We start from the raw sequence: 26381 nt of genomic DNA, 5'->3' as shown, positions 1-26381 counted from the left end.
CCATCAAAATGTGAAGTTCAAAACATTTTTAAAGTGCTTATTTTCTAATCAAATTGGAATGGCATCTTCCTGACACAAATGACTGCTTTTGTTTTCATACTTCAATGTAAAGAAACATATAAATAAGTAAAGAACTACAGAGAAATAAACAACTGGAATATTTAAATTTAAAAATACTTATATTTGAAATGCTAAAACCATTTTGGAGTGTGAGCAGCACTAGTATTTCAGGGACAGGTTTTCTGTGTGAGTTACCTTGCCCCAAGCATACCTGGGGGTACCCACTGCTGCAGTAACCAGTGTCTAACCATACACTTTACTTCAGGTGTCAGACCTCCAAGAGTGAATTTCTCCATATATTTGCACTTCCAAAAAAAAAAAAAAAAAAAAGGAAAACAAAAACAGAGAAGGAGAAGCCCATGCTTTGATTTCAAATAAACCAGTTTCTTACAGGCCAAATTCCTGCACTGCAAGCACTAACATGCTTTCCTATTTTCTGTCAACACCTCTTTTGCCCTCAGAAAAAAGCTACTTCTAGAAGTTTAGCTGCCATGACCAAGTGGCACCACTGCCCCCAGCAGCAGGGACTTGCACAGGCTCTGGGTGTCCCACATGACCATGACAACAGCTGGCTGTGCTGACTGTCCCTGGGGTGCTCAGCCACCCATGGACAGGGACACTCTGGACGCGCCTCTGCCACCACAATACACACACCTGGCACTGCAGCCCTGCTGTGCACACGTGTCCCTGCACTCCATGTCACTGGTTTGCTCCTCCATAATAATGCTCCTCTCTCCCTTCAAGGCAAGGCTGATTGCCTTTAAAAATGGGGTCCTCAACCAGAAGGATCTACCCTTTCCTCTGGTTCCTTGGGGGTTCTCCAGTTTTCCATGTGTCCAAAGGAGTTTAGCTGCAGTGGCTGCTACTGGCTTGGGGAAAACAGGAAAAAAATTAAAAAGTCAGCAGTAAATGAGAAATGTTAATACTTCGGTTCTGTCCTACTTGTGCTCAGTTTGTTTCTGAACCTGATGCATTTTCTCCCCATGAGATTCCAGCGTTTAACTGTGCAGGGGAAAAGGAATGAAAATTGCATTGACAATCAAATGCATGAAAGAAAGAAATGGCAGCTCTGAAATATTCACAACCAACACAATTTTGATTAAAGAAAGAACTCCGTTTTTAATAGTTTTTTTTTTTTTTGATCATTAAAAAAGTTTAAACCTGCATAGCAATCATTTCAAAAATAATTATTTAATGTTCCATAATGAAACTGTACACGACCTAGTCTCAGCGACAGCAGCCTGCTGGGCGGTTTGGCGCAGTCCGGAGCGAGCGGCGCGCCCCGGGGCCAGGACGCCGCGTGCGGGGTCGGGCGCTTGCTGTCGGCGGCACAGTCTGGCGGAGGGCAGCTCGGCCCCCTCAGCAGCGCTCCTCAGAGCCGTTCAATGTCTCGGTACTTCTTCCTCAGGATGGAGACCTGGTCTTTAAAGAGGACAGGGTCGAGCCTCATCTGCGAGTGGATCAGCGGCATATAGCCAAACCAGCTGGCGAAAGTGTTCATGCAGCTCTGCCGCTGGGCGAAGTGGTCGGGGTCGGCCCAGCGCGAGGCCCGGGATGCCTGTGTGGAGAGGAGAGCAGAGATCAGACATCAGCCCCCACACAACAGGATGGCAAGAAGGGCAGGTGCTGTGCCGGGGCTCAGGAGCGTGTGGCTCTGTGGCATCTGAAATCTGCTCGGGGGGTTCAAACAGGGGGAAGGACACACTGCCCACAGCAGAGCCAGCGGTGGTGAGCCAGACACCCCAGACTTTCCAAACAGAGCAGAGGGTAGTGCACTGTGATGACCAGAGCTCAAGCATCAGCCAGCCTGATGTGGAGCACAATATCCATGAGCAGACCTTCCATAGCTTGTCACAATCTATTTCACCCCATCTCTAACTCTTCTTTCTTTCAAACCCTCCAGTTATTTCAGAGATAGAACAAGTTCTTAGAAGCCACTAGGAAAGACAAGAAGGCCACTTCTTTCCAGCAGAGGTGCACACCCAAGCCCAGGCAAGCTGCTGCCCATGAGGAGCCATAGGAGGAAAACAATTATTACAGTTTCTCAGGGTCAAAACTGCACATTTGCAGTCCAGATCTGCAGAAATTTATACGCAAGTAATTTCAACCAGCTTTTAACTGAGCTCAGCAGAAGCCCTTATGTGCTTGGCATTACTCATGTGTGTAGACATCCTGCAGTGAAAAGCAGGGTGCTTCCAGGAATCCCACTGGCCAAGGCCAGTGCATGCGACAGTATTGTCTCATGGACAAAGAAAATTAACTGAAGTTCCACACTACATCAAGTTAAACTCTGACCCAAGGAAAAGACCCAAGGTCTTTGACTGCATATATGCAAAATATTGTGGCCTGATTTTCAAAAGTTCAGGGCAGCTGTAATCCTTGAGGAAATCCATTGAAACTCAGCAGCTTTAGGAAAAAAACGCCCTAACAGCTTTAAAGACATTATTCTTTATCTGTACCTAAAGAACATTTATAAACATAATAAAACTATTATTTAGGATAAAGTATGAATGCTGAGAACCTAAGAGGTTTTTTGTGCCACTTCCTATGCATGTCTCTATAGCGTTTGTGATTCCACTACAGTTTAAAAACAAATACAGATTCATAAAGTCAAAGGATGTAAATTAAAACATGAAGAAACAGATAAAGTCAAGGACTTGCCAAATGACTGTGGTATCAAACTTGATCTTTGTCCAAGGCCTGTCCAGTTTAGCTCAAGTGGTAGGTTATAATGTGCATTGATTACAGCCTCCTGATTATACTGAGCCACTAAAGAGCAAGTAAAAGCTTGTTGCTGGAGGATTATAGCAGACATTTTGGCCATTAACAGTGAATTTCCATACGACTATTAATCTCTGTCACAACACTGAGGTTATGTTAATTTTTTATTTGTCTTTCAAGGAATTATGAACATGGTCCATTACATTTCCCAAAGCTGCAGGAACAACTTGTCTTTAGGAGAGAGTTATAGTTCATGGCTGACTCGAGTCACCCACGCTGTAGGATGAAAAATGAGTGTTCAGGCTTTGCCAAACAGCCAAAGCCCAGCCCTGTGGAGAGGTGAAGCTGAAACTGGAGGCAATAGGTACTTTCTGGATGGGACCTTCTTGTTTGCAGAAGGTCTCCTGGGCACCCAGATGAGTCAGAATTGCTGAATGCTACCTATACCTCAGGTGAAAGTGCAGTGACATACAGATAAGGGAGTTCACAAACTGTCATGGCCAATCCCCAGTCAAAGATTCAACTAATGACAATAGGAGGAAAAGTGAGGGGAAATAGAGGGCCCCTTATTTCTCCTGCCCCCAGTAATCATGGCACTGTTTTCAGCGAGAGTCACAGACACCATGGCAGTACAGATGGGACGCTGTTCAGGACTTGCAGGTTTTGCAGGACTTCCTATTCCTCCCATTGCTCTCACACAGGGTAGGAGGACAAATGCCCCCAAGTTACCATGTATCCCTTTTACTAGAGGTATTTCCACTTCTGCAAAGACAGAGGGTTTATCCAGTAGCTGGAAGAGGATCTAAAGCAAGCATTTCATGGCTGCTAGTGAGTGATGGCATGTCTGTGGGACAAACACTGCTTACATATCACAAATTACCTCTGTTGTGACAGTCCAATGTCAGTGCTTGAATCATACTATATAATATAAAATACCACAGGGACAGCCTGGTACATTATATTAATTAATTATAATAAAAAATAGAAAACCTTTCTAGAATTTACTTCTGCTTCTAGCATTCCATGGCTCGGTCTTAGGTCTAGAATATTTAATTAGAAAACTAGAGTTTAACTGAAATTCAGTCACCACAATTGTCAGGAATTTGGAATCACAGTGTATTACACTGTGGGAGAAAACTATGAAGGGAAGCAGCATCCACAGTAGATGTTTGCCATTTTTTCCTTTTGTCTCATTATAATAAGCATATTTACAGCCTATTTACAGTTCTGCTAAAATAAAAATGGCAAAAAAACTTAACAGAATTGTATCACTTTCTACGCCTAACTCTGAAGCAAACCCGTTATATTATCAGTGCATCCCAATTGCTAAAATATGCTGTGAATACATACCTGTCCCATCATGGTCTCCTTATACTGTTTTTTCTGTGTTACTTTGATTGGAGGCAATTTTGTCACAGCTGACACCAAAAAATTCATTAGAATGTCCTCACAATTGGCCAGTTGGTCCACCATATTCTTTAGGCTGGCAGGCAGGTAATGAGTGTACAGGTAGTGATAATATCTGGAAACCAACAGCAGAGTTATTAATACAAGTCACTGGGCTTTCAGGTACCACAAGCTCCAAGAAATTTCTTTCTCAGACACAACCTTTTCTGGCCAACTTCCAACACACCACTTCCCTTCTCTGGTCTCATCCTCCAACAAGAAGGGAAAACAAATCAGTTTCTCATCAAGACAGTGTTCATGGAGAAACAGAACATACACCTTTTTTGTAACTGGGTTGAAAGAAACAATGAAGACCCAAGTATCAGGATAAAGGAGAAGCAGGAAAGAGAGCCCCACATTGCTATAATGTGACGGACAACACTGATGAATTAATCCTTTTCCTTCCAAACTGTTCAGTTGGAAAGAACTCTAGTAAAAGTGCCCTACTACTGTTCTTACTGTTGAAATCATTCTCCTTTGGGCCTATGCCATCCCCTATGGCCTGTCTTCTCCTTTGTAGGGATGTGGATTATTTTCTGACTTTTTCCTAAAATCTAGAGAGCACTTTGGTCTGATGAAATCCTAACAACTGAGGGTTTCTACAACATGCTGCAATATGCTGAGCTGTGATGTGTCCAGTGTACTTCATTTCTAGAGTAGCCAGAAGACTTTTGCAGTCTGCAGCTGTCAGCCAACACATACCCAGAGCTGGTCTGGAAGTAACCTCCTTTCTGCTATGCTACAGGCCATTCAGCCGAGCATCTTAATGAATTCGGGAACTCTTTGAAGTGTGTAATTCCTGATGTTAAAAAGAGCAGTCCAACTGCCTCAAAACACAAGTGACTTCAAAGAGACCCAACAAGCGCAATAATGATTACCAGATCCCCAGAGCTAAACCAAGAACTTAAATTATTACCCCATAAAAAGTAGACCCACTTATTATCTTTCCATTTTTGACCCTCCCCGGAAGAATGTTCTTCACACCCCACCACCCTACCCCCCTCTTTACTATTTTGTTCCGTTCAAAAAGAGGACAGCAGATGCTCCAGGTTCTTACTTGTGGTAAATAGCAGCTCCTGTCAATACCATGGAATAGTCATTAGTCCATTTGGAGGTATACCCCCACCTCTCCTTAGTGTTGTCCCAGAAGTGACTGCGTGCAGGGTACCCTACAATCCTCTCTGGAAAGCTCTGCCAAACTGTAAAGGCAAAATCCACCTGTGGACAAAGGCACAGGCCAAATGAATACCAAAACTGTTTCAACAAATGTCAACAAAACAAAATATTACCTTGCCACTAATTCACAATTCAGAATCTTGGAACTGTTGCAAAACATTAATTCTATATATTCATCAGTAAATTAAACTGACTGCTTGACATTTTGCCCTATAATTATGCACATTTTAATGGTTCCTGTTAAAGGGAGTCTAGAGCATCACAGCATTACATTAACATTTTCAAACTTGCCCTTTACATATCAAACCTTTTCAAGTTACAGAAAGAATGGGTGTAGGTGCATGTATTTATACTTCAATGCAATACCGAGAGGTAACAGCCATGTGGGAAACTGAAACTTTTGCACGTCTTTGTGCATCTCACCTACCATTTCTGCACTGTTAACATGAAGCTTGGAAAATCAAGAGTCAAGCACTCTAAACTGTAAAGGTGGCTTAGTGAGATTAAAACAGGCAGTCAGTGCTGAGTCCATTTATATCTTTCATCTGTTTTGAGAGTTTTGAAGACTATGCTGGTCACACTTTTGAGACTGTCTATATGATTGAAAAGGTTCAACATAATTGCTTAATAAAGAGAAAGATAAGATTCCCATTTAGTTAAATGGCATCAGGAGCCTAAACTTTAAGAAAAATGCTTTCTACTGTAAGAGCCACAAGAGGATGTCAACTGCTGCCAATGGTGTTTTTCTATTATATTGTCTTGATGTAATTATTTTCATAACTCAAATCTCTGAGAATTGAGAAGGGACAGGACACTGCTATTCTAAGATCCCACCAAACAAACCCTGGTGGTACTAGGAAAGGGATGACTGGGACAGTTTGCAAAAGCCTCGTCAGTATTATATTTGAAAAGAATTTGGTAACTACAATGAAAAGTTGGTAGGCAGTCCCTCCACTTCATCTTAGATTTGGAGCTCAAGCTAGAACAAAATTATTTTAAAATGAGTGAAAGAGATTCTAATTGTCCTAGTCAAACCCAAGAAAAGGAGAGCTTTGCTTCTGCACTGCACATTGTGTTGCTCCAGCACCAGAGGGACCTAAAACCTTGCTCAAAAGTGTTTGAAGAGCCTTCCAAAAGCACAGCCAAAGTCAAGGGTGTAGAGGTTAGATAAAAAATAGCTGCTTTGAGAACAGTCTCATTTCGTGTTGATTACTGTCAGACTTCTCACATTTACAAGTGTTTTTATGAAACAGAAGAGTCACACATGGACTGGAACACAAAGTTAGGGATTGGATATTTTCTTTAAAGTTGTTTCAAGGAATCTGAGGCCAACTAGAAAGACAATGTGCACAAACCAGTTACCGTTGTGATAGTTCTGATCTCATCCAAATCAATACCACATGAAAGAACTAAAGAGGTTTTTTTCCCTATAAAGGCCTTTCCCATAAAACGTGACATCTGTTTTCTTTAGAGAAGTCTGAGAATCTCAAACTAAATTAATAATAAAGCTTCTGCACTCAGTGGCCTCTCTTGTGCTTTCAACTATCTGCCCTTGTACCAGGGAGGCACACTAAAGCAACCACCCTAAGAGAAAACTCCCTTTATTGAAAAAAATCCCTCTGTTCTCATCCTATATAATTTCCAGCAGCATTGCCACTCTCAGCTGATCAGCAGGAAAATCCAACCAAGCTGCAAGTCTCTTAAACCTCCGGATCACTGACCCGTGCTGATTTCAAATTATGTCCCACGCACACATCCCTCTGTGCATGTGGAACAGCTCCCGTCACAGAGCAATTTCGCGCCGTTCCATCGTGGATGGAAAACCTTTACTACCCCAGGGCTGGACAGTCCAGAGGATGTGCCTAGTGACTCCTCCTTGCAATGAGAATGTGATTGTGTTTGACCACATTCATAAATTGCTTTCTCTGGGCCTTGAAGCTTTGCCACAACAGCCACCCATGAGCAGCTAGTTTCAAGGGAAATGTCACACCACTTTTGCATAAGTGGTACAGTGAGGGAACTGAAGCAATGGAGGCCCACCAGCTCTTCATGGAGAGCCTCCAAGGAGAGCTGCTGACCCTGGCACCCTGGCAGAGACACACCAAAGCTGCAAGGTAGGTGCTGGCAAGAGCTGCTAGCTGGTTCTGCCTACAGCACAAGGGCCATGGGGCTCATAAAGCAAATAGCCACTGCACAAACACACAGGATCAACTGCAAGTTGCTCACAGGAGGGAAGAAGCCACAAAGAAACATCTATGTTGTCTCACACAACAACAAATATTTGCATTTCAGAATGTTTAGAGTAAAACACAGCCAAGACGAATGAGGAACACTATTTATTTACTTCATGTGTTCCAGAAGCTTAAATAATGTCAAAGTTTGGATGACAAATAAATATCAGTTAAAACAAAACAAAGCCCCAAATCCTCATGGAATTCACAGGTTGGATTGCTGTAAATCCCCCCTCAGTAAAATGAAGCCCCCAAGGCAGCTGAGATGGGACCCTTCATCCTGAGCAACAACCTGCTTAGGAACTCCAGCCCTAGGATAAATGTTTTTTTTTAATTGGGCTGTGCAAGGCTTTGCACACAAGCGCTTTGACAGCAGCCATATTCTTCCTTATCTAGCAGAAACTATCAAGGTGTAACCCTGGTATGAAATAGGTTCAATGTCAACTATTTCTTCCATTTGAGAAGCAAAAGAAGGCTACTGTGGCGTTTTCTGCAGCAGTCTAACCACAGCATAACATCCATACAGGAAAGTTGCAATCTCATCCATTTAGAACAAATTCAGTAACATCTTAGGGTATATAGCAGTGACTGAAGATTAATGTTACACATTTCTTCACTGATATATAACTAGTGGTAGCATCTCCACCACTGACAAAAAGGCATTTTTATAAAGGTGAAATGGGGAGAGGAGAATGGCCATGAACATGGGGGGAAAAAAGGGAAAACAAAAGAAAATCGAGTTTTTCAAGCTATTCCCTGGCCATCATTAATAATGTATTTCCCAAATATTGCACTCTATGTAAACTGTCATCAGTTTCCCTTGTGGTTCTCAGGAAGAGGTTCTAGAAATCAATACTCATCCCAGTTGTAAAAATTGGTTTTCTACAGTATTTTTCTTTTCTTAGTGCTATCTTGCTCTTGGCACAAACACTCGAGCACCTAAACTAGCAAAGATCTCCAATTTTATGGGCCGACACAATGGTGAAGGAACACTCCTCAATGAAATCCTGCATTAGGGTGGCACTGCTGTCTTTTAGAGCGATAGCAGTCCCCTGCTGCTGACAACACTTCCTTCTCCACCTACACCCTACTGATAATGAAAGGAGGGGGGGAAGCTACCCCAATCAGAAAAGTGAGAACAGAATATTAAAGCCGACTGCTCTTGGCTGCCTACACCCGCCTGCAGCTATGTTACTAAAATAATAAAGAGCGGAAGAACCATATGCTAATGACGAGCCAATTAACCAGGGTGAAAAGCTCCTCTGATGGCAGGCAGTGGCAGCATTGCTGAAACAAGTGCAACACGTTAAATTTGAGGAGGGTGGCAGGAAATCTTGTAACGTTTGCTTACTGGCAAAGCCCGGAGAAGACCATATCTGCTGTGCTCAGGCTGAGCCCAGGAGCCAAGCAGGCTCCCAGCATGACAGAGCCCCTTACCTCTGTGGTTGAAAGCACGGTGTCCTCATCCAGGCTTAGCACTGCATCAGTCACTATGTTGTCGTAGGGCAGGAAACGACTGCTCATAACCTGTGGGTATCCAAGGCAGGAAGGGGAGGAAATAAAAATCACTTGAAGTACTCTGTTCCAAGGTAAATACTCCATTTTATTCCTCACTCTTATTTCCTCTTGTCTGAGGTACATGGCATATTTCTGTCTGATGGAAAGGACCCTTCAGCTCTAGAGTGAAAGAGTGTCATTTTTGTCACCCCAGCAGTCAGCCTTCAGCCTACACCTTCTATCTGAGGAGTAATTTCTGAAAAGACCTCCCTCTTTGGAGCAGGGTGCTTTCCTTTTGTGACAAACTGCAATGGTCCGTACTGAGAATTAGATGTACCTACAGCTTCTTTGGAGAGGACATTTTCCCTGGTAGCTAAGACTGTCCCTCTGTTCTCCTATGGAGTGTGAGGATCAAAGATAGTGAAACACTGAGAAGGACTTTGCAGCATTCATAAGGCTACACAGCTGGGAAACCAAGCAGCCCAGACCGTGTGTGAAGGATGTTATGGTATCAGGATGGTGCAACATTCCCTGTCAAAAAAGGAGAATATGCTATAGAATATATGTATCAATTGAGTTTTAATTGCATCAAGAATTATACAGATATTGTAGCTTTTTAAAAAGTCACATTCTAAGTGACCTTCCAGTACCTGAAGGGAGCCCACAAGAAAGATGGAGTGACAGGACAGGAGGGAATGGTTTCAAACAGATAGAGAGTAAGTTTAGATTAGATATTAGGAAAAATTCTTTACTGTGAGGGTAGCTAGGCACGAAGCTGTATAGGCCCCATCCTGGAGGTATTCAAGGCCAGGCTGGATGAGCTCTGAGCAACCTGGTCGAGTGTGGGAGGTGTCCCTTCCAACCCAAACCATTCTATATATATAAAACCTATATGCAGAATAAGCTTTTGAAAGATATGGCAGCACAGTCCTCAAAGTAACAGGAAATAGATGGGAAAGCTGGATCAAAAAGATAACAGCAAGAAATGAAAATCTATATGGTTTCTTTTACAAACTAATTAGCACCTTTGGAAAACTCATGTAAAAAGGACACAACACAATTTGTTTCCCTCATTTGCTAGGAAAAATAGTCTGGCTAGTTACTAGACTTCTTTTCAAATTCATTATGCCAAAAAAAAACACTACAAAAGTTAACTGCAGTAAGAGGAAACCACTGTATGGAAACAGGGACATGGAGGAGTTTTGCACATCTCTAATAACAGACACTGTTTGGGAGCAAGTCCTTGGAATCTATGCCTTGACTCAGAGAAAGCTCTGTCTCCATAATCACAATGTTCGCAGTGTCTGTTTGGAGATTATCTCTTCATTGCTACAATGGCCTTGTTCTGGGGAGGCACTGGCTGCCACAAGAAGTGATCTGGCTGAGGTTGATGGTTTTGCTTTGCTTATGCTAAGGTAAAACAGAGCAAACAGCTGGCAGGAGACCTGCGTTCTCACCCCTAATCTTTTACAGACCATGTGAAATTGTCAAATAGTGCAACGACTGGGACTAGTCATGTATTTGTTTCATAGCTAAAGCTACCTTTTGTAAAATGGGTGAGATAATATTTCTTGATTTCATGGGGAAGAGTTAAGATTAGGTAAAGGCAGACCTCTGCGATCACCTGCACGGAGTAATGTGCCTGCCAGTATGTTTCAGTTAAGTCTGGAGGCTAAAAGCAGTTCCTTTATGAAACCTTTGAACTACGCTGCTCTGGCTCTGCAAACTTTGTCCAAACAAACAGCTTTCCACGCACAAAGCCATTTGGCATACGTTGGGATATTAGAGGGAAGAGACTGTCCAGTATAAACACACCTTTGTGTACTCAGGAGACTCATTTGTAATCTAAACAGTGCCTGGGGCCAATTTCTACAAATATTGGAGAACTGGTCAGAGATTTTCTCCTCCATTTCACCTCTGCAAGTTTTACAAAAAGAAAATTAAAAAAACCCAGAACAATCAAAAGGTTCAGAAATCACTATAGCCTTTCTTGGCCCTGTAGCAACTCTCCTGATACTGTTTACAGAGCTAGCTAAGGTGAGAGCCTTTAGCTGCCAACCTTGCAGGGCTCCCTCTCTCCTCTTGTTAAAGTGACAGGGCAAAAAGACCAAAGAGAGGATTATAAATTCAAAATAGGATTGTACAGCCAAAGCAACTAAAAAAGTTTCCTTTGCCAATGCAGAGCTCAAGAGCCAGCTGACAGAGGGGACCAGCCCAAATCTGTTTCAGAGTCTAGAGGCAAGTTTTGCTTCTCTCATTATAAAGGAATCATCCACGTCGGTGTTAAAAAAACCATTCTTTTCCCATCTGATGCTGTCTGTTTTGACTTTGTAAAAGTACAAACTTGTGTTGCACAGCAAGTGATGATGTGGTGATTTTGCTCCCATACAAGTGTTCAATGTCACTTGTCCCTTCCTCTTTTTTTGATGGTAGGATCCCAACACTGGCAGCAGTACCCCACAAGACCATAAGAAAAGGCACTTTTCAAAGGCTAGTTCTCATCCTTTCCTCTGCTTTTGAGTTCACAGCTGACCCCCAAGTCTTGCATCTGACTGTTCAGACTCAATGCTAAAGCTGCATCACTACCTTCATGCACTTGCAGAGAGGCAGAAATCTCCACAGATGGGGAGCACTACCTACTCTTGGGACCACATTTCAAAACCGAGTTCCACCTGTGAATCTCAGATTCAAGGCATTAATTCCCCTGCTGATGACTTCTGTGAGCATAGGGCTCATGCATGAAACACAAATCTGTGACCAAGCTGGCACAAAAGGCTAAGGAATAGAAAGGAGCTGTCACACAGTTGGGAACTACAAAGCTTTCACCAAAGCAGCCAGAAGAATAAATTCTTGTCTCATTGGAGAATATAGGCAGCATTTTACTATGCTTCCCTCCACCTACCTTGCTCTCTCCTTCAATGACTATGACAGGCACAGAAGTGGCAGGCCAGCGGTGTTTGGCTGGGAGAGGTTTATCACAATTCCATAAAACAATAATCTGAAAGAGAGTATTGGACCATGATCAGAGACCTTGGTGGCAATGCAGTCCAAACACTAAAGTCTCAGATCTCCAGAAAGACATGTTAAATTCAAATTAGGAGTTTCAAAATCAAAAGCAATGATACAAATATGTATAAAAGTAACACTTCCTACAGTAATTTCACCCAACCTGACTACTTACAGTATACATCCTCTCAGGCAAATATAGACTGGACAGGAACTTGGGAAGCCTCTGTCTTGGCCAGGTCATACAGATGTCACTGATTTACTTTGGCTCTCATTAGAGGCAAAACCACTTGTGAAACTCCACTGATAAGACTAAGAGCCACATTGGGAGGAAGATCACACAGCAGCTCTCGAGGCACAGACAGCCATTTGCAGTTTGCAGCACACACAATGTTGATCTTTAAAGTACAGTCATTATTTTACCTGTCTCATGTAACAAAGAGGTTTAATTATTATCTCTATTCCACTCCTATTATACTCAGAATTTTTGTTTCCCATGCATGTAGGTCACAGACAGTAGAAATCTCGGAGGAAAGAAACATCAGAATTGAAACAGGGGGTTGAAACAGGGCTGAGTCACCAGGCTCTTCATTCCTGGCAGGGCGGTTTTTCTCCGTTGTGACTGACAGCCAAACAGCACTGCTTACCTGTGCACAGTACTGGGACTTGGCTACAGCAACCAGGAGTTTCAACACGGGCTGAGATTGGGAAACCAGGGGAGTTACTGCGTGGATAACGGCAGTGAATGTGGAAAGAGGCTTCAGACCTGAAGTGAAGAGACACGTACGTGTTCAGTAAAGACAAAACCAACCAAGGTAGTACATATTAAAGGGCTCCAGAGATGGAAAAAACAATCTGCACTTAATGTAAACCTTGCCATGTTTTTTAGGCCATGTCCCTTCATCTCAGATACTAGGCTACCAGATGAGGAGATCACACTTCCCATTAATTCCCACACTCTCTGAAACACCTGACTCCAAGAGAATTACTGCCTTTTCTTACTCACTATTTCCAAAGATGTCCTGCAATCTCTTTCTTCCATCCAGTTTGTCCCACAAATAATATTGACAACTAGTTTGTTCAGTCAAATGTCCTTCTTGACACAGGCAGGCTCTGTTTTGCTGCCTGGCTCTGGATGCTCAATGTTTTCTACAGACTATCTCCACAACTTCCAGAAGCTTGTTCAGTTTTCTCAGTTCCATTACAGTCTCTGTCAGATTTTTGATCTTTCTACGTTGATTCCCATCCACATGCATCTTCAGTTACCTCCTGAGCTGATAATTCTGCTTGCATCCTTGCCTTCCATTCTGATATTTTAGTCTCGTTATGATTTCCTTTTCTGCCTGAAATAACAGATCCTACTGGTGTCTACCCTTCATTACTGCTCTCAACCTCATCTAAATTCATCTGTGTGGGGTCACAGTCATTTTTCATCAAAATTACCACAGAAATCTTCTTCTCCCCTTTTTAACACAGTAACTGTGAATTTTTAGTAGGTGAGCAGTACAGATCCACGGAAGTGGGAGGCACAGGCTGAGCCAAAAGTAGCAGCAGTCTGGTAAGCAGGATCACTTTAGCCTGTAGGCACATTCGCCTGCAGAACTCATTGTTCAAGCTCTGCTTCAGGACAAAGCCGTGAACCTAAGCCCTATTCATTCCTTCTAGTGGGATCCATATGAAGACACATAGTATGGAGAATAAATCCATACCAACTGTGCACTCCAATAACAAGTGTCATGGGTAAATTACCACTTTTCCAATTTGCCAAGCACGAATAAACAAAGAAAGGAAAAAGCTACTCCTCTTATGTCCCCTCAGGCTATGAATGCATCAGCAACTCAGGCATTCATTACCAGCAACTGAAAAGTACGAAGGGACATAGATTTTTTTAAAAAAATCTTTGCAAGGGAGAGACATATGATGCATGTTGATGAGTCAGAGACATTCCAGTCTACAGTGGGCAGGGAAGAAAGACTGAGACAGGATAAACGAAAGGCACCATTAACTAGAAACAAATGGCAAGTCACTTGGCACATGCTACTCAAACACTAAATTTCGAATTTCCACTAGAAATTCCAAATGCTACTACATTATAGCAAGGATTCACTCACCGAGATTAGCATAGTAGTAAGGAAAATCTCCCAGATATGAGGAATACTGTGGCAGTACAAATAACCCTCCAGGATGTTTGTTCCATATTAAGCTGTTACGTGATATGTGCTTAAATATTCTGTCCTGAATAATCTGAAAAACAAGAGAAGTAATCATTTTTAGATAAACTGTCATAGTCATTGGTAGAAGCTTCAGAGACTCCAGTTGACTGGAATCATCACCCATTTTGCAAAAAGCTGAGGCACACAAATTACTAGACATTCCTCCTTGATCTCTCTAAAAAGGACTCAGAACCTGAACACTCTGACACCACTTCAGAAGCTCAGGCCATATGCCATAGGTTTCAGTCTCCCTGGACGTGGGGACCACGCAATTTATAGCATTTTATATTTCAAGTCAAATATTTTGTCTATTAGAGTATCTTAGCAGTTGTAAGCCTGATTAGTTCATTGTCAGTTTTACTACCCAGAACTCACAGATGATAATTATTTGAAGATGGCATTACAAAGCTAGGTATTATTTGGAGATAATGAGAGCATTCAAAATCACAAAGACTTACAGCAAATCAGGCTTCACTAATTATTAGTTTTTGCTTAATTATAAAGGGATATTAGCATTCAGATACATCACTGATTCCATGTCTCAGTTCTGCAATAGTTCCTTGTTGGATGAAGCAGAAAAAGATCCTTTGGCAACTACTGTCTGTCTCTGTAGAGGGTCACAAACATAGATTCCTAGGCTTTTAAGGTCAGAACAGATTGCTAGATCATCTACTTCATCATCTAGAATACCACAAGCCAAAAAAAAAAAAAAAAAAAAAATTACAAGGCCATACAATTCATGCAATTATTATGTATTTATGAAACTAATTACAGTTGCCTCACATCAGATGCCTGATTGCAAGAACCAGAGTGGTTCTTACACTGATGGGAACTTTCCTAAACTTTCTGCAAAGACATAACAAGGTTCAGGTGGTGGAAAGCTATAACAGGACGAGTTCAGCCTCCAAAGTGCAGTATGCTCTTGAGCCACATGTTCTCACAGATTTGCCTTCCCTCAGAGCATAAGAAGCTGTCAGGTGTGGACATGGGACACTGCAAAGGGTCAGGGGGCAGTGAAGAATGGATTTTCTCCCAGGTTGGCTAAGGAATGCCTTGCCTTCTTCTGCAGCTCATCTTCTATGATGCCCGAAGGTTTCACTTAACTGGCAGGCAGTGCACAGGGCTCAAGTGCCAAGAACATGCTGGTCTCCTGACCTAACATGTCTGGCCTTAACATAGGCCTATCTAGGTGTAACTTCATGTCTCTGAAGCTGGAGTGAAGTGTAGGAAAACCAAAAGCAAGCAAAAAGACTCACCACAAACAGTACAAAAGCAGTTGTTGGAGTCTAACCAAGTTCAAAACTCTGTAAGCTGCTGAGTTCAGGGACATTTGGTCAATATAGAACATGAATAAGTGTTGCCACAAGCAGTGGTTTTCCTGGAATTTTTGATTGCCATGACAAGAAAAGATTAAAACACCAGTTACATTGTGCTAGACAATCCACTGCTGGTGGCAATATACGTACTGCTAAACTGGGGCAGATGTTGAGTGCATGCTTGTCTGAATGTTGCCTGCAGCCAATTACCATAGCTAATATGCAGTAATTCACTCACATGAGTAAGTTAATTTAACTGTTTTATTTTTTTTTTTTAATAACAGGACTGTAGTTTTATCACTGACAAGAATGTATCTGAATATTTCTGTTTGGTAAGTTAGGTATATCAGTTGTCAGGTCTCCAACACGGTGGTGGGGAGAGGAAAAACCACAGACAATGACTGCTGTTTGCCCATCTGCAAGTTATGCCATTAAAAAAAGACAGAACCTAGAAAGTACATATTTTTCAGTGTTTACCACAAAGCCTAAATGCTACAGCTCTTCCCTCCTGCTTTCTCAGAACTGGGGCACAGTCAGATAAGGAGAAGTCTGTGAATTTACATGGTCAGGAGGTTTTCACAGACGGTGGAGTTTTCCACTGAGCTGGTAGCCAACAAGGCTGCAGGGGAAACACATGGCTCCTGTTCAAAGCTGCCTCGGTGTGCCCGAAGCCAGCGCAGCTCCAGCGTGGAGCAGGGCCCCGGTGCCACGGAGCACACACAGCCTGCTGTACACGGGAGGCACACAAACCTCACCAATGTGGTCCTGCTCCAGGCTCGGGACCCAGCCTTGGTGGTTCATCACAGTTAACAAATGGGTCACTAATTTATCATTCTCCTGATCTACATAAGAAACTTGTCTGTCGGAATAGAGGGGACAAAAGACAACTTGGCAGAAAGAGAAAAAGGTAAAAACGATAACATGGAGGACCAAGGAATTAAAATATAGAGTGTACAATGTTGCACATGTTGCAGAGGAGACAGCAACTACATGGTGTCTCTAATGATGAGGCATGACAGGAAGTTTAATAAGAGAAGAAAAGCATTAGGATCTCTGGCAAGATCTCCCTTTTCTTTTTGGAATGCATTATTCGTCCAATATTTTTGTCTCCCTCATCCTCACACTTCAAAAAGTTCACATATTGCCTTAATCATTGCTGCTTTTCAAAGTGCCCAAGCCAAGCATCCAATACTTCTTGTCTCTACTTTGTGCTCTCTCTTTCCATTCCTCTTCCTCAGCGAAGGACTGAGCCCACTGTGCATGGATGCAGGGAGGTTTTGGGTTTGCTTTTGGAGAAGACCAGGCTGAAAAAGTGTAGACACCCTGGAGCATGGATGGTGTCCGGAGCAGCACAGCACTCCCACTCACCAGCCTGCAGCAGACTCTCATGAGCATCATTTCCTAACCCACATCATGTCCAAGGCACTGGGCAGTTCCTCTGTGACTGTAATAGGGGGTTGCTGGCCAAATTATTCAAACCTCTTAGTTTGGACTATGAGCTGTTTGGCTTAGGCCACCAAATGTTGTGAGAAGATCAAAGAACTTAAAATGTGACTTAAGGTTTCCAGAGGTGTGCAGGATAAAGGGCTGAGATGCTTTTGCAGACATCTGAGTTGGTGAAGATTTTTTTTCTGTGCTGATATCCTCAGACATGGACATACACTGGCACTGCAGCAAGCAGGCAAGTGATTATTCTGATGATATCTAGAATCATCACAGCACTCTGACACAAAAGTGTCAGAGAGAAGATGAATCACATCTACCAGAAAAAAATAATCCTGCTAGGAATTTACTTCCAGACATCAGATTTTAAGAAAGGGATATACTGCTTGCAGGTTTCAGACACCAAAAATTACTCTCAACTCTTTTACTCCTTTCCTAGGGAAAAGTTAACTCAGGACTTTACTTAGGTAAGTTGAAATGTGAAATTAATATCTGTTCATAAGAACAGAGTCCCTCTTTGCTGTCTCAAAAAATGGAGAGTCCTGAACTAAAAAAACAATCAAAACCCAGAACATAACTTCAAGATCAGGCATACATTAATTGGTTTCATTACACTAAATCTTTCAGGAAGTTTTTTGTCTTCACTTTAGTTTTTGCACTCTGAGTGGAAACTCCAGCTTGCTGGTTACCCATCTGCTTAAGCTTTATGGGTTTTGCTGTCCCTTGGAATCCTATAGCCACATGGGTCAATGGGTTCCAAGGCAGCACGAAAGACACATCTGTGAGCACTGGAACTCGATCAGTGCACACCAAGGCTGTGGGGGCTGCAGTTACATCCCCTTGGGACCAGCCCCAGCACAGGTAGGGGAGGGGCAATGGGGAGAGCCACGTGCCCCTGTCCTTTTACCAATTCCTAACAACAACAGAGCGCATGCAGGGAAGGGGCAGATGATGTGTGAGGCACCTGATGGTCCCTGGGAGCACTTCTGTAAGGGTTAATTAGACTGCAACCTATGGCACATGGTCTTCCGGCTTTGTGAGTCTGATCCTGGTGTGGGCTATGATAATTATCACCACCTCATCAGTGGCTTATGAAGAGTTTGAGGATGCAGAGCTGTTCCCAACAGGCAGTACAGATGAAGACATGCTCTTTTGAGGGTTGAGGGGAGCATTGTGAGGACAGCTATGCCAGAGGCTCTGCAAATGTTCCCTGGCTGGTTTTCTTCACTGGCACAGAAAAACCTGTGCCAGACTGTCTTGCAGCAGCTGGAGGTAGATCAGCCATGGGCAACCTGTACTGCAGATAGAAGTACTCATTTGCAGTTTTCAAGGAAAAGCAGGCACAGTGGGAAATGTGGAGCTTTACAACTGTGCATTACAACTATGCACAAAGATGGATGCTATTGCAGAAGCATTAGCATTAGCATCATCAGTGTAAGATGAGTGCATTTGCCCCTACAAAGTGAGTCTTTTCCAGTGGTAGAAGTGTGTCAGAAATTTATGTGAAAAATTGGAAAACAATTAGAAAAGAAACCTGCTTTTGAAATTGCAGCCTGGGCCCTACTTCTGAAGAGCCTTTCATCTTTCCTCTGTCTCTGAATTCAGAAAAAATTCTCTCCACATTTGAGATCATCTGTCTCCCTTTCTAATAGCAGTCTAATTATGATTATTTATTAATAATTTATAAGGATGATCAGGCCTTTCCCTTATCCTGTGTGTGAAGATAAGACCCAGCACTTACAAGCCCCCTCTTCTCCTTGACCCAGACCAACAGCCCCATCACAAGGGATCAAAATGTTAAGGAATGGTCAAGGAGGAGCTCCATGGTAATATTTTTTCCAAAATGAATTCCAGAAGGGTTTCTTAAGAAATACATTCACTACCAATGACAAGGATAGTGATTCATAAGCCATAAAGCCTTGCAAAGTCAAGATCACACATGACAACTTTTCCATGTGTTGGGTAGCTCCCATTTTTCACTGTGTCAGTTTTCTAATGTGGATTCCGATAATGAAGAAAGTATTTCCTTAGGGGAGACAACTCATCAAGGTGCCGAGCTTTTTTCCCAGTGACCAATTGCATGTCGTGAAAACCAAGGTCTGACATCAGCTGAGGACAGGAGCAACTGGACAGGTACAGAAATCTTGCTGCTTAGCAAGGTCCCAGGCAATTTTTACTCACCTCTAGTGTAGTCAATACAATCTTCTCAACTGAAGAAAAATAAGCCTCCCACAAGAACTGTGTCTGCTGTCTAAGTGCTAGGATTTTATCCTGATGGATAGACCTGATTGTAGAAGGAATCTGTAACACAAGGTGCAATATAGTCAGAAGCTTTAGAAACAACACAATCTCATCAAATTAATATGCTGCTGACAAGCCCTCTCCTCTATTAGTGAGCTGCACAGCTTCAGCACTCCTGTCCAACAGAGATGTGTGTCGACAGTTAAAGCCTTGATGTAAAATGAATGAGACACAACCCTTTATAACCTCTGGCATTGAATATATGATTTTTTTTTTTTTAAATCTGCTTTCTTTTAGTTTTTGGTTGTTTTATGGTAAAAAGCTGCTCCCCCCTGCAGCATTGTGTTGTGGCACAGTAAGGAGCTCCTCCATACATTCTTCATGCTTTTAATCCCACAAAGCTCTTTGTGGACTAGTATTTTAACAACCTAGTACCTGCAGGTCTTGAGAGTTCAACAATAATCCCCACATTCAAAGTGTATTAAAGGGATCTGGAATTGCTTTTACCATAGCATGGCAACACTAAGTACCCTACAGAAAACATAGCAACATCTTAAGTAAGACTCCACTTTTTGGGAGCCCATGGATCAAATTGCATTTTACTAATTACCGTAGGTGGAAAGAATAATGTCTTCCACAACACCTGTTATTCACAAGGGAAAACAGTGCTTATTTTTCCCCTCTTTCCATTAAATCCACATATTAATTGAGGTATAAATTGCCTTACAAATAAACCCTGCATTGTCCTTCTGCATTGCTTTTCCATTAAAAAGTGTAACTGCTCACTAGACGAGAAGGAAAGGGCTTCATGTCTACATCCTTCCCTATCTCCACATCCTTCCTCCACACTGGGGTGAAACTAATGTACATACATGCCATGCTTCAACTTAGGACTGTGACCAAGGCCTCCAGTACACCACTTGGACAACACAAACCAACACTACCAAGGGAATTTCACTGCAGTTGGCTACTCACAGCTGCAAAAAGGTATAAAGGACATGTTGCTGATTTGTGTTCTTTTTTTCTAGTGATGAAGAGTTGTGCTTTTGCACCTACTTTTTTTTTTGATTTCTAAATGGAATCATAGATTTGTTTAGGTTGGAAAAGACCTCTATGGTCATTGAGTTCAACCACTAAATTGGGCCATCTTTTTCTCAGACACTCATTTCTCATAAATCTCTTACCTGGTATATGCTGCATAAGCATATACCTGGGCTGTGTGTTGGTTCTTGTGTACCCCAGCTTATTCTGAAGTTTGCCTGCAACCCATCACATCCTATTCTTTCCCACACTTTGCTCATTCCTAAAATATTCTGAGATGTAGCGTGATCATTATTTGCTTTCACATGTTCTCGAATCAAATGATTTCACATGAAACCTTTTTCCTGAAGAAAATTTGATATTTTTAGAATTTACATGTAAAAAATTTTCACAAGAATCAGCAAATTCTTTACTGCAGAGTTTGTAACCAGGTATGGACATTTTGTTCATGGCTCCACTGGGTGCAGTTTTAGTTGAGACAGTCTTTGCTCTCTCAGCCCTTCAGCTATTAGACCACCATCTTAGAGACACTGCTAATATAATACAGAATTTGAGCTTATGAGAGACTTAGCACTGCAGCAAGGAGGAGCACAAGAAAAAGTTCATATTGTTGAAGATGCTACTTTACATTTCTTTGCTATGGGCCCTTTAAGTAAATTATAGGTCTTTAGGTAAAATATTCCCTGCAAAACTATTATGGAAGATAGAAGTTGGAAACATGTTTTTCTAAGTGATCACATCACTATTTGTGATGTGTCCCAGTAAGTAGAGGGATAATGAACATTACCCATACTGCCTGCACAGATGTATATTAACCACACCCAGGAACATTATCAGCAGCAAAGACAAGATTAAAGTCACTTCACACTGGCAATACAGCATTTTTTCAATAAACTTAAAATTTCATTGCAATATGTGCAACTTTGTGTCTGTGTGTATATGTGTGTAAGCAACAAATAAAATCAATACTTATTCCCAACTATACCTTTCGAAAGGGAAGGCTGCTCAGACTGTGAAGGTTACTGCAAGAAGTTATGATTTTACACACCACACCATGTTTGTGAGTGCCAGTAAACACAGTGTCAAGGTTAGAAAAAGGCCTTGTGTGGGCTCTGTTACAACAGCTGGAAAGAAAAATCAGAGCTCCCATTTTAACTGCATTTGCCTATTAGTTATTAATCTACTTGTCCAGAAAGACAGGTGGGCAAAATGATGTATTAATACTAATCTGGCATGATTACACTTGAATTATTAGAACCTTAATAAAAGGTCATTTCAGCAATGAGTAGGGGGGAGGGAAAAACCACCCCACACAAATAAATGCAGAAAGGCTGGATTAAGCTCTCCCAGCGCTGTGATGAGGAGAATATGCAAATAAAAACATCCGAGTTGCTCTCAAACAGGAAATGAAAAACTGTAACATAACAAAAACATTTCCCAGAGCAGACATTCAGGCCCTCTGCCAGCTCTTTAAAAACACTGTTAATAACGGTGCAGTAGCTGTTCAATATGGAAGCAGCTGTGAAGTGAACGAATGGCATGTTACCGGAAAGCACGAAGATCAGAAAATTATTATTATTTAAAGAGAGACATAATTTTGCTCAGAAAAGTGTGCTGTCCACAGAAGCAAAAATCAAATGGCCCTTTTATATTTGTAACTTGTATAACATTAAATAGAAGAGGTAACACTTTGCAAGGTTTGCAAGGCCAGTTCTTCAAAAATATTTACTTCTTTAGACAAGTTAAGGGGAATGAAATGAGATTTTCAAAGATAATTTGTTTTGGGGGTGCCATGGCACCTGTACCTTTGAGGATTTCTCTCTGTGGATGACACTGAATTCAGTGATAAATAAAACCCCCCCTTAGTGGCTATTTAGTGTTTATTCAGTGGTTATTCCAGATCTTGTGGTACTCAGCTTCATGCTGGGCAATGGAATTTTATCAAATGCTACTTTGGGAAAAACAGTTTTTCAAGAACTTCTCCGAACATCAACTTCTCCTCCGACTTTACAGAATATATATATAGACTATAAAACCCACTAAGGTATAGCTGAAAAAAAAAATAAACCTAGTAAATTTAAAACCAAAGTAGATGCTCAAAGGAGCAGGGAATGTGTTACTTTTCAGCCCACTTTTGTTCTATGATCCCAAGATTAACAGTAAGTGACATGAACACTGCTTCAGAAAGCAATGTTCCACACATCAGAACAGGGACAGATGCCACTTCCCACCAAACTGTTACATGGTAATTCCTGCCTGAGAAAATACCTGCTTTCCTGAGGATCCCAGTGCTGTGGGACACCTGAGGATAAACTATTTCTGAAGGACTGGAGCAGAACACACCCTCAAATGTTTTATCTTCCATCACAGCACCTGGACCAGGACAGTTCTTCCTCAGACTGGCATCCAAGTGCTCCACACTAGCATTTCATCCTCTTTGCAAAAATCAAAGTTTAAGAGTGCATTTAAGAGTGTGGCCTGGTGTCTGCAATGACCTTCAGGTCAAAAAATGAATGATGTCATATTAAATGAGTTCACAGCCACTCTGACACAGACAATCCCTTCATGATAAAAATTCCTTTATAGTCCTGACCTTTTGGATTCATCTTCCCTGTCCGTTTAGATGGTGGCAGCAATAATCAACTGATCTGCTGAAGGCCGTGGTCTTTTCCTTACCTGTAATAACAATCTCTCATCGCCTATGATGGCAGCTTGGTTCCAATCAATCACTTCCGAGAACGGCAACTCCCATCCATTGCTGAGCATGACCGGGACACAGGCGGCCTGCAGGGACACAGAGCAGGGGGGTTACCTGAGGTTTCCACCAACACCATGGCCCCTGTTTTCTGCACAAGCTCAGGAGAGGCAACAGGCAAAGAACACCAGAAGCCAGAATCCACAGGAGGGCAGCCCCAGGGATTACGGTTTTTCATTTTGTGCTTATTCATATGCACTGAAAGGTGGGCTTTGTATGGAGAGTGGAGTTTGCAATGTGCTGCTTACACTGCCAGACAAGGGCAGAAGTGTTAAATGCTGAAGATATAACACTGGAGAATTTAATAAAAAATGATGAGCCCCCTTGCTGCTTTGTGAACCGTTCAGCAGGGAGCAACTCCCCTAATTTTTATATTATGTTGCTACGCAACTCTACAGAAAATACAGGTCATATTTAATTCTAGAGCACTTTTCCCAGAAAGGAGGAGTGAATTCCCTATCCTTTATGATATCAACTCTCCAAACAGAGCCAACTGCACAAACATAACTCATCTGTCATCACCTGTCTACAAAAATAAGAATTGCTTTATGTCTTAAACAAAAAGCATGCACATTTAATATCTATTTCATACCAGCATGATTTGTCTAATCTATTTAATCTTCTAAAAATTGTACAAGTTCCTCTGTACAGAGAGTTTGTAAATATTTAGTAAATAAGTCAGTATTTCTATAGACAAATGATCACTACTAGGTTCTGGTCAGTTCAATCACAACATAAGATCCAAACCAAAAATCTCCTGATGTGATGAAGGAAACTAGTACCAGAGGATTTGTATCAAGCCTGTGCTCTGGTTCAGTTTCTTTTGGATCAAGCTAAGCTTAAGAGCTCTGAGTTTGGTCCAGACCTCCTCTCACCTCCCAAAAGATGGTATAAAGGGGAACACTTCACACTGCTGTACCTTCCTTGGTAACATGTATCACATACAGCATCTTAGACTGGCCAAGACTGCATTACAGCAGTGCTTATGTGTAAAGGAAATTACATCAATGCATGAAAAAAGCCAACCAGAAAACACTTAGCAATGTGTTTTCATGTTTAAAACATTCCACTAATGCGGATCAGGCCTTTCAGCATGCCCTTGATCCAGACAGAAATTGGGAATCCATCATAATTGGTGAATACTGCTCGTAGCCTGCTAGGAAAATCCTTGGTGCATGCATTTTATCATTGAGCTGAAGCCTCCAAGTTCTGTACAGTGAGGTGTGGTCCCTGTTTTCTCCTCCTGAGATGATGTATCTAACAGAAGCTGCATGACCTGGGGACCAGATGAGAGAAGAAATGAACAGTGCTCTTCTGAAAGATATGAAGTGACATATCATCCCATATAAGCCAGTCCCACTTCTTCCTCCAGAGACTGGAGAGGGAATAGCTCTTTGCAGGCTATAAATCTTCTCCTGAGTAGGAAAAAGAGGTAAGTAACCAAAGTCCTAAATTTGGATCCCAAATCTGATAGTAGGTGCTGGCTTCAGTGGTTAAACCTAAGTGTCCAGAGCATCCACTGTACCCAAGAAACCCATCAAAGGCTGGAAGCCATGATACAGGATCTACTGGGGACCTTCTGGAGAAGCAGGAGAAATCAAGAAGGTTTTCTGGAAGTTACCTTTCTGGGCTTCTAAAACAATATCATATACCTACACTTAGATAGCTGAATCCTGCTCTGCACCACAGTAAACAATACTATTACAAACTACGTCTGGTATATTTTGTGGTTAAGGAAGAAAAGGGATGTGATGACAGCTTTACTGTCAATACTGGGATACTTCCCAAGTGGTAGAACTCCCAGAGGCAGGAGCCTCTAAGGTGTCTTCTTTAGTGAGATTTGCCATCTCAATAAAACCAAGAAGTGCCTCAGCATCTCCTTCTCTCCACTTCAGCCCCTATGGCAATCCAGATGCCAGTCCTAGATGCAATTATGCTCTAGGTTGACCGAAATAGTATGGTTGACTGAAGTTCCTGAACCTCAGGCTGAGCTGATTCTTGACAAAAAGAAAAGTCACACTAGTTGCAGCTGGAGTAGGCCAGTGTCAGACTTGATCACTGTGCTGCCAGGCACGCTGCCACAGTGACTCCAGAACCCTTTGGCATTGCCTTCTGCTGCTGGCCTACAGCAAAAAAGGGAGACCACTAACCAAAATGTTTTTAAAAGGTGAAGGGGATTCATGTGCGCTCCCTGAGATCAGCCTATATCCACCTTCCATCTGGAGCTTTACCACCTCTAGGCCACCTTCTGCATGTTCAGCAAGTACCATCTCAGAACTGGCAATGCATAAGCATGTCTGTTTTGGCATATGTGAAAACAAAAAGCTATTTTTGCTGCTCTGGGGCTTACTTGTAAAGGCCAGTGTCTCCCAAGGGAAGTCTCACAGCTCGATAAAATACTGCTCAAAACCGGTCCAACATCTCAGCCTCACCACATTCAGGGAAACCCTTTTCCTGGAGGTAACGCAATTCAACCTTCAGATGAGCTCAGCACTCAGACCCTCCTGGGAAGAAGCTGCCAATTGCTCCAGAAGTATGAATAGAGGCTTTCGCAAAGTGGATTACTGTCCACCAGGGAAATGAAACACATTTCCCTCCTCCCCACCTCCTTGCTATTGCACACTGAATTGCAGCCAGCATAGCCATTGCTTTAAACAGCAGCTCTTACCTGCAAGGCTTCCAGAAACCTGAAAGAGCCAAGCCTGCGGCCACGGGGAACCAGACAGAAAGTGGCATTGTGCAGCATTTCACGGTAATCATACCTAACAAGAACAGGGGAGAAAAGAGAAAATTCAATTAGTGGTGAGTCCTAGAGTAACTGGGCATGAAAATGCAAACAGCTGCTGAAACAGACAACATCTGGATAAAATCATCCCCAACCAAGACTGTTCACCATCAGGTTAACTAGCTCCATCCCTGCGCGTGTGTCAGCCACCACCCCGGCTCCGTTTTGTTCACCCTCAGGAGCTAACCACCATGGGAGAGAGCTGGGGAGACTGGTAATGAAACTGATAAGGAAGGAAATAATTTTGCCTTTGCAATAATGAGCCATTTCTATATAAACAGCCTTGCATGACTTCTAACAACTAACATTAAATGTTTTGATACCTAAAGCATTGTTGTGGCACTTCTGTGACCCTGATTTCTATTCAGATTTAGTCAAAGCCATGCACAACTGCAAGGTTCATTGCTGCATAAGAGGTCTGTATAAAGCAAGAAAAAAAAAATCAAAATA

General features: G+C 42.2%; 1 protein-coding gene across 1 annotated transcript in view; it reads right to left on the bottom strand.

Annotated features, from left to right (window-relative positions):
- Positions 1-1153: 1153 nt before the first annotated feature.
- EXT1 (exostosin glycosyltransferase 1) overlaps positions 1154-26381 on the bottom strand; it is a 175815-nt gene continuing 150587 nt past the window's right edge. Inside the window, exons 2-11 of the mRNA XM_050305710.1 lie at positions 25815-25908; positions 23068-23175; positions 19291-19410; positions 14249-14381; positions 12785-12903; positions 12034-12129; positions 9072-9161; positions 5285-5445; positions 4132-4303; positions 1154-1618 (exon numbers count right to left, since the gene is read on the bottom strand). Coding sequence (XP_050161667.1) covers positions 1433-1618; positions 4132-4303; positions 5285-5445; positions 9072-9161; positions 12034-12129; positions 12785-12903; positions 14249-14381; positions 19291-19410; positions 23068-23175; positions 25815-25908 — 1279 coding nt within the window. The 3' untranslated portion in view covers positions 1154-1432. The remainder of the gene's footprint in view (positions 1619-4131; positions 4304-5284; positions 5446-9071; positions 9162-12033; positions 12130-12784; positions 12904-14248; positions 14382-19290; positions 19411-23067; positions 23176-25814; positions 25909-26381) is intronic.

This window comes from Myiozetetes cayanensis, unplaced genomic scaffold (genome assembly GCF_022539395.1).
Source record: "Myiozetetes cayanensis isolate MyiCay16 unplaced genomic scaffold, myiCay2020 scf1, whole genome shotgun sequence".
Taxonomy (NCBI): Eukaryota; Metazoa; Chordata; class Aves; order Passeriformes; family Tyrannidae; genus Myiozetetes; species Myiozetetes cayanensis.
This window is presented reverse-complemented; position numbering and strand designations above follow the sequence as displayed.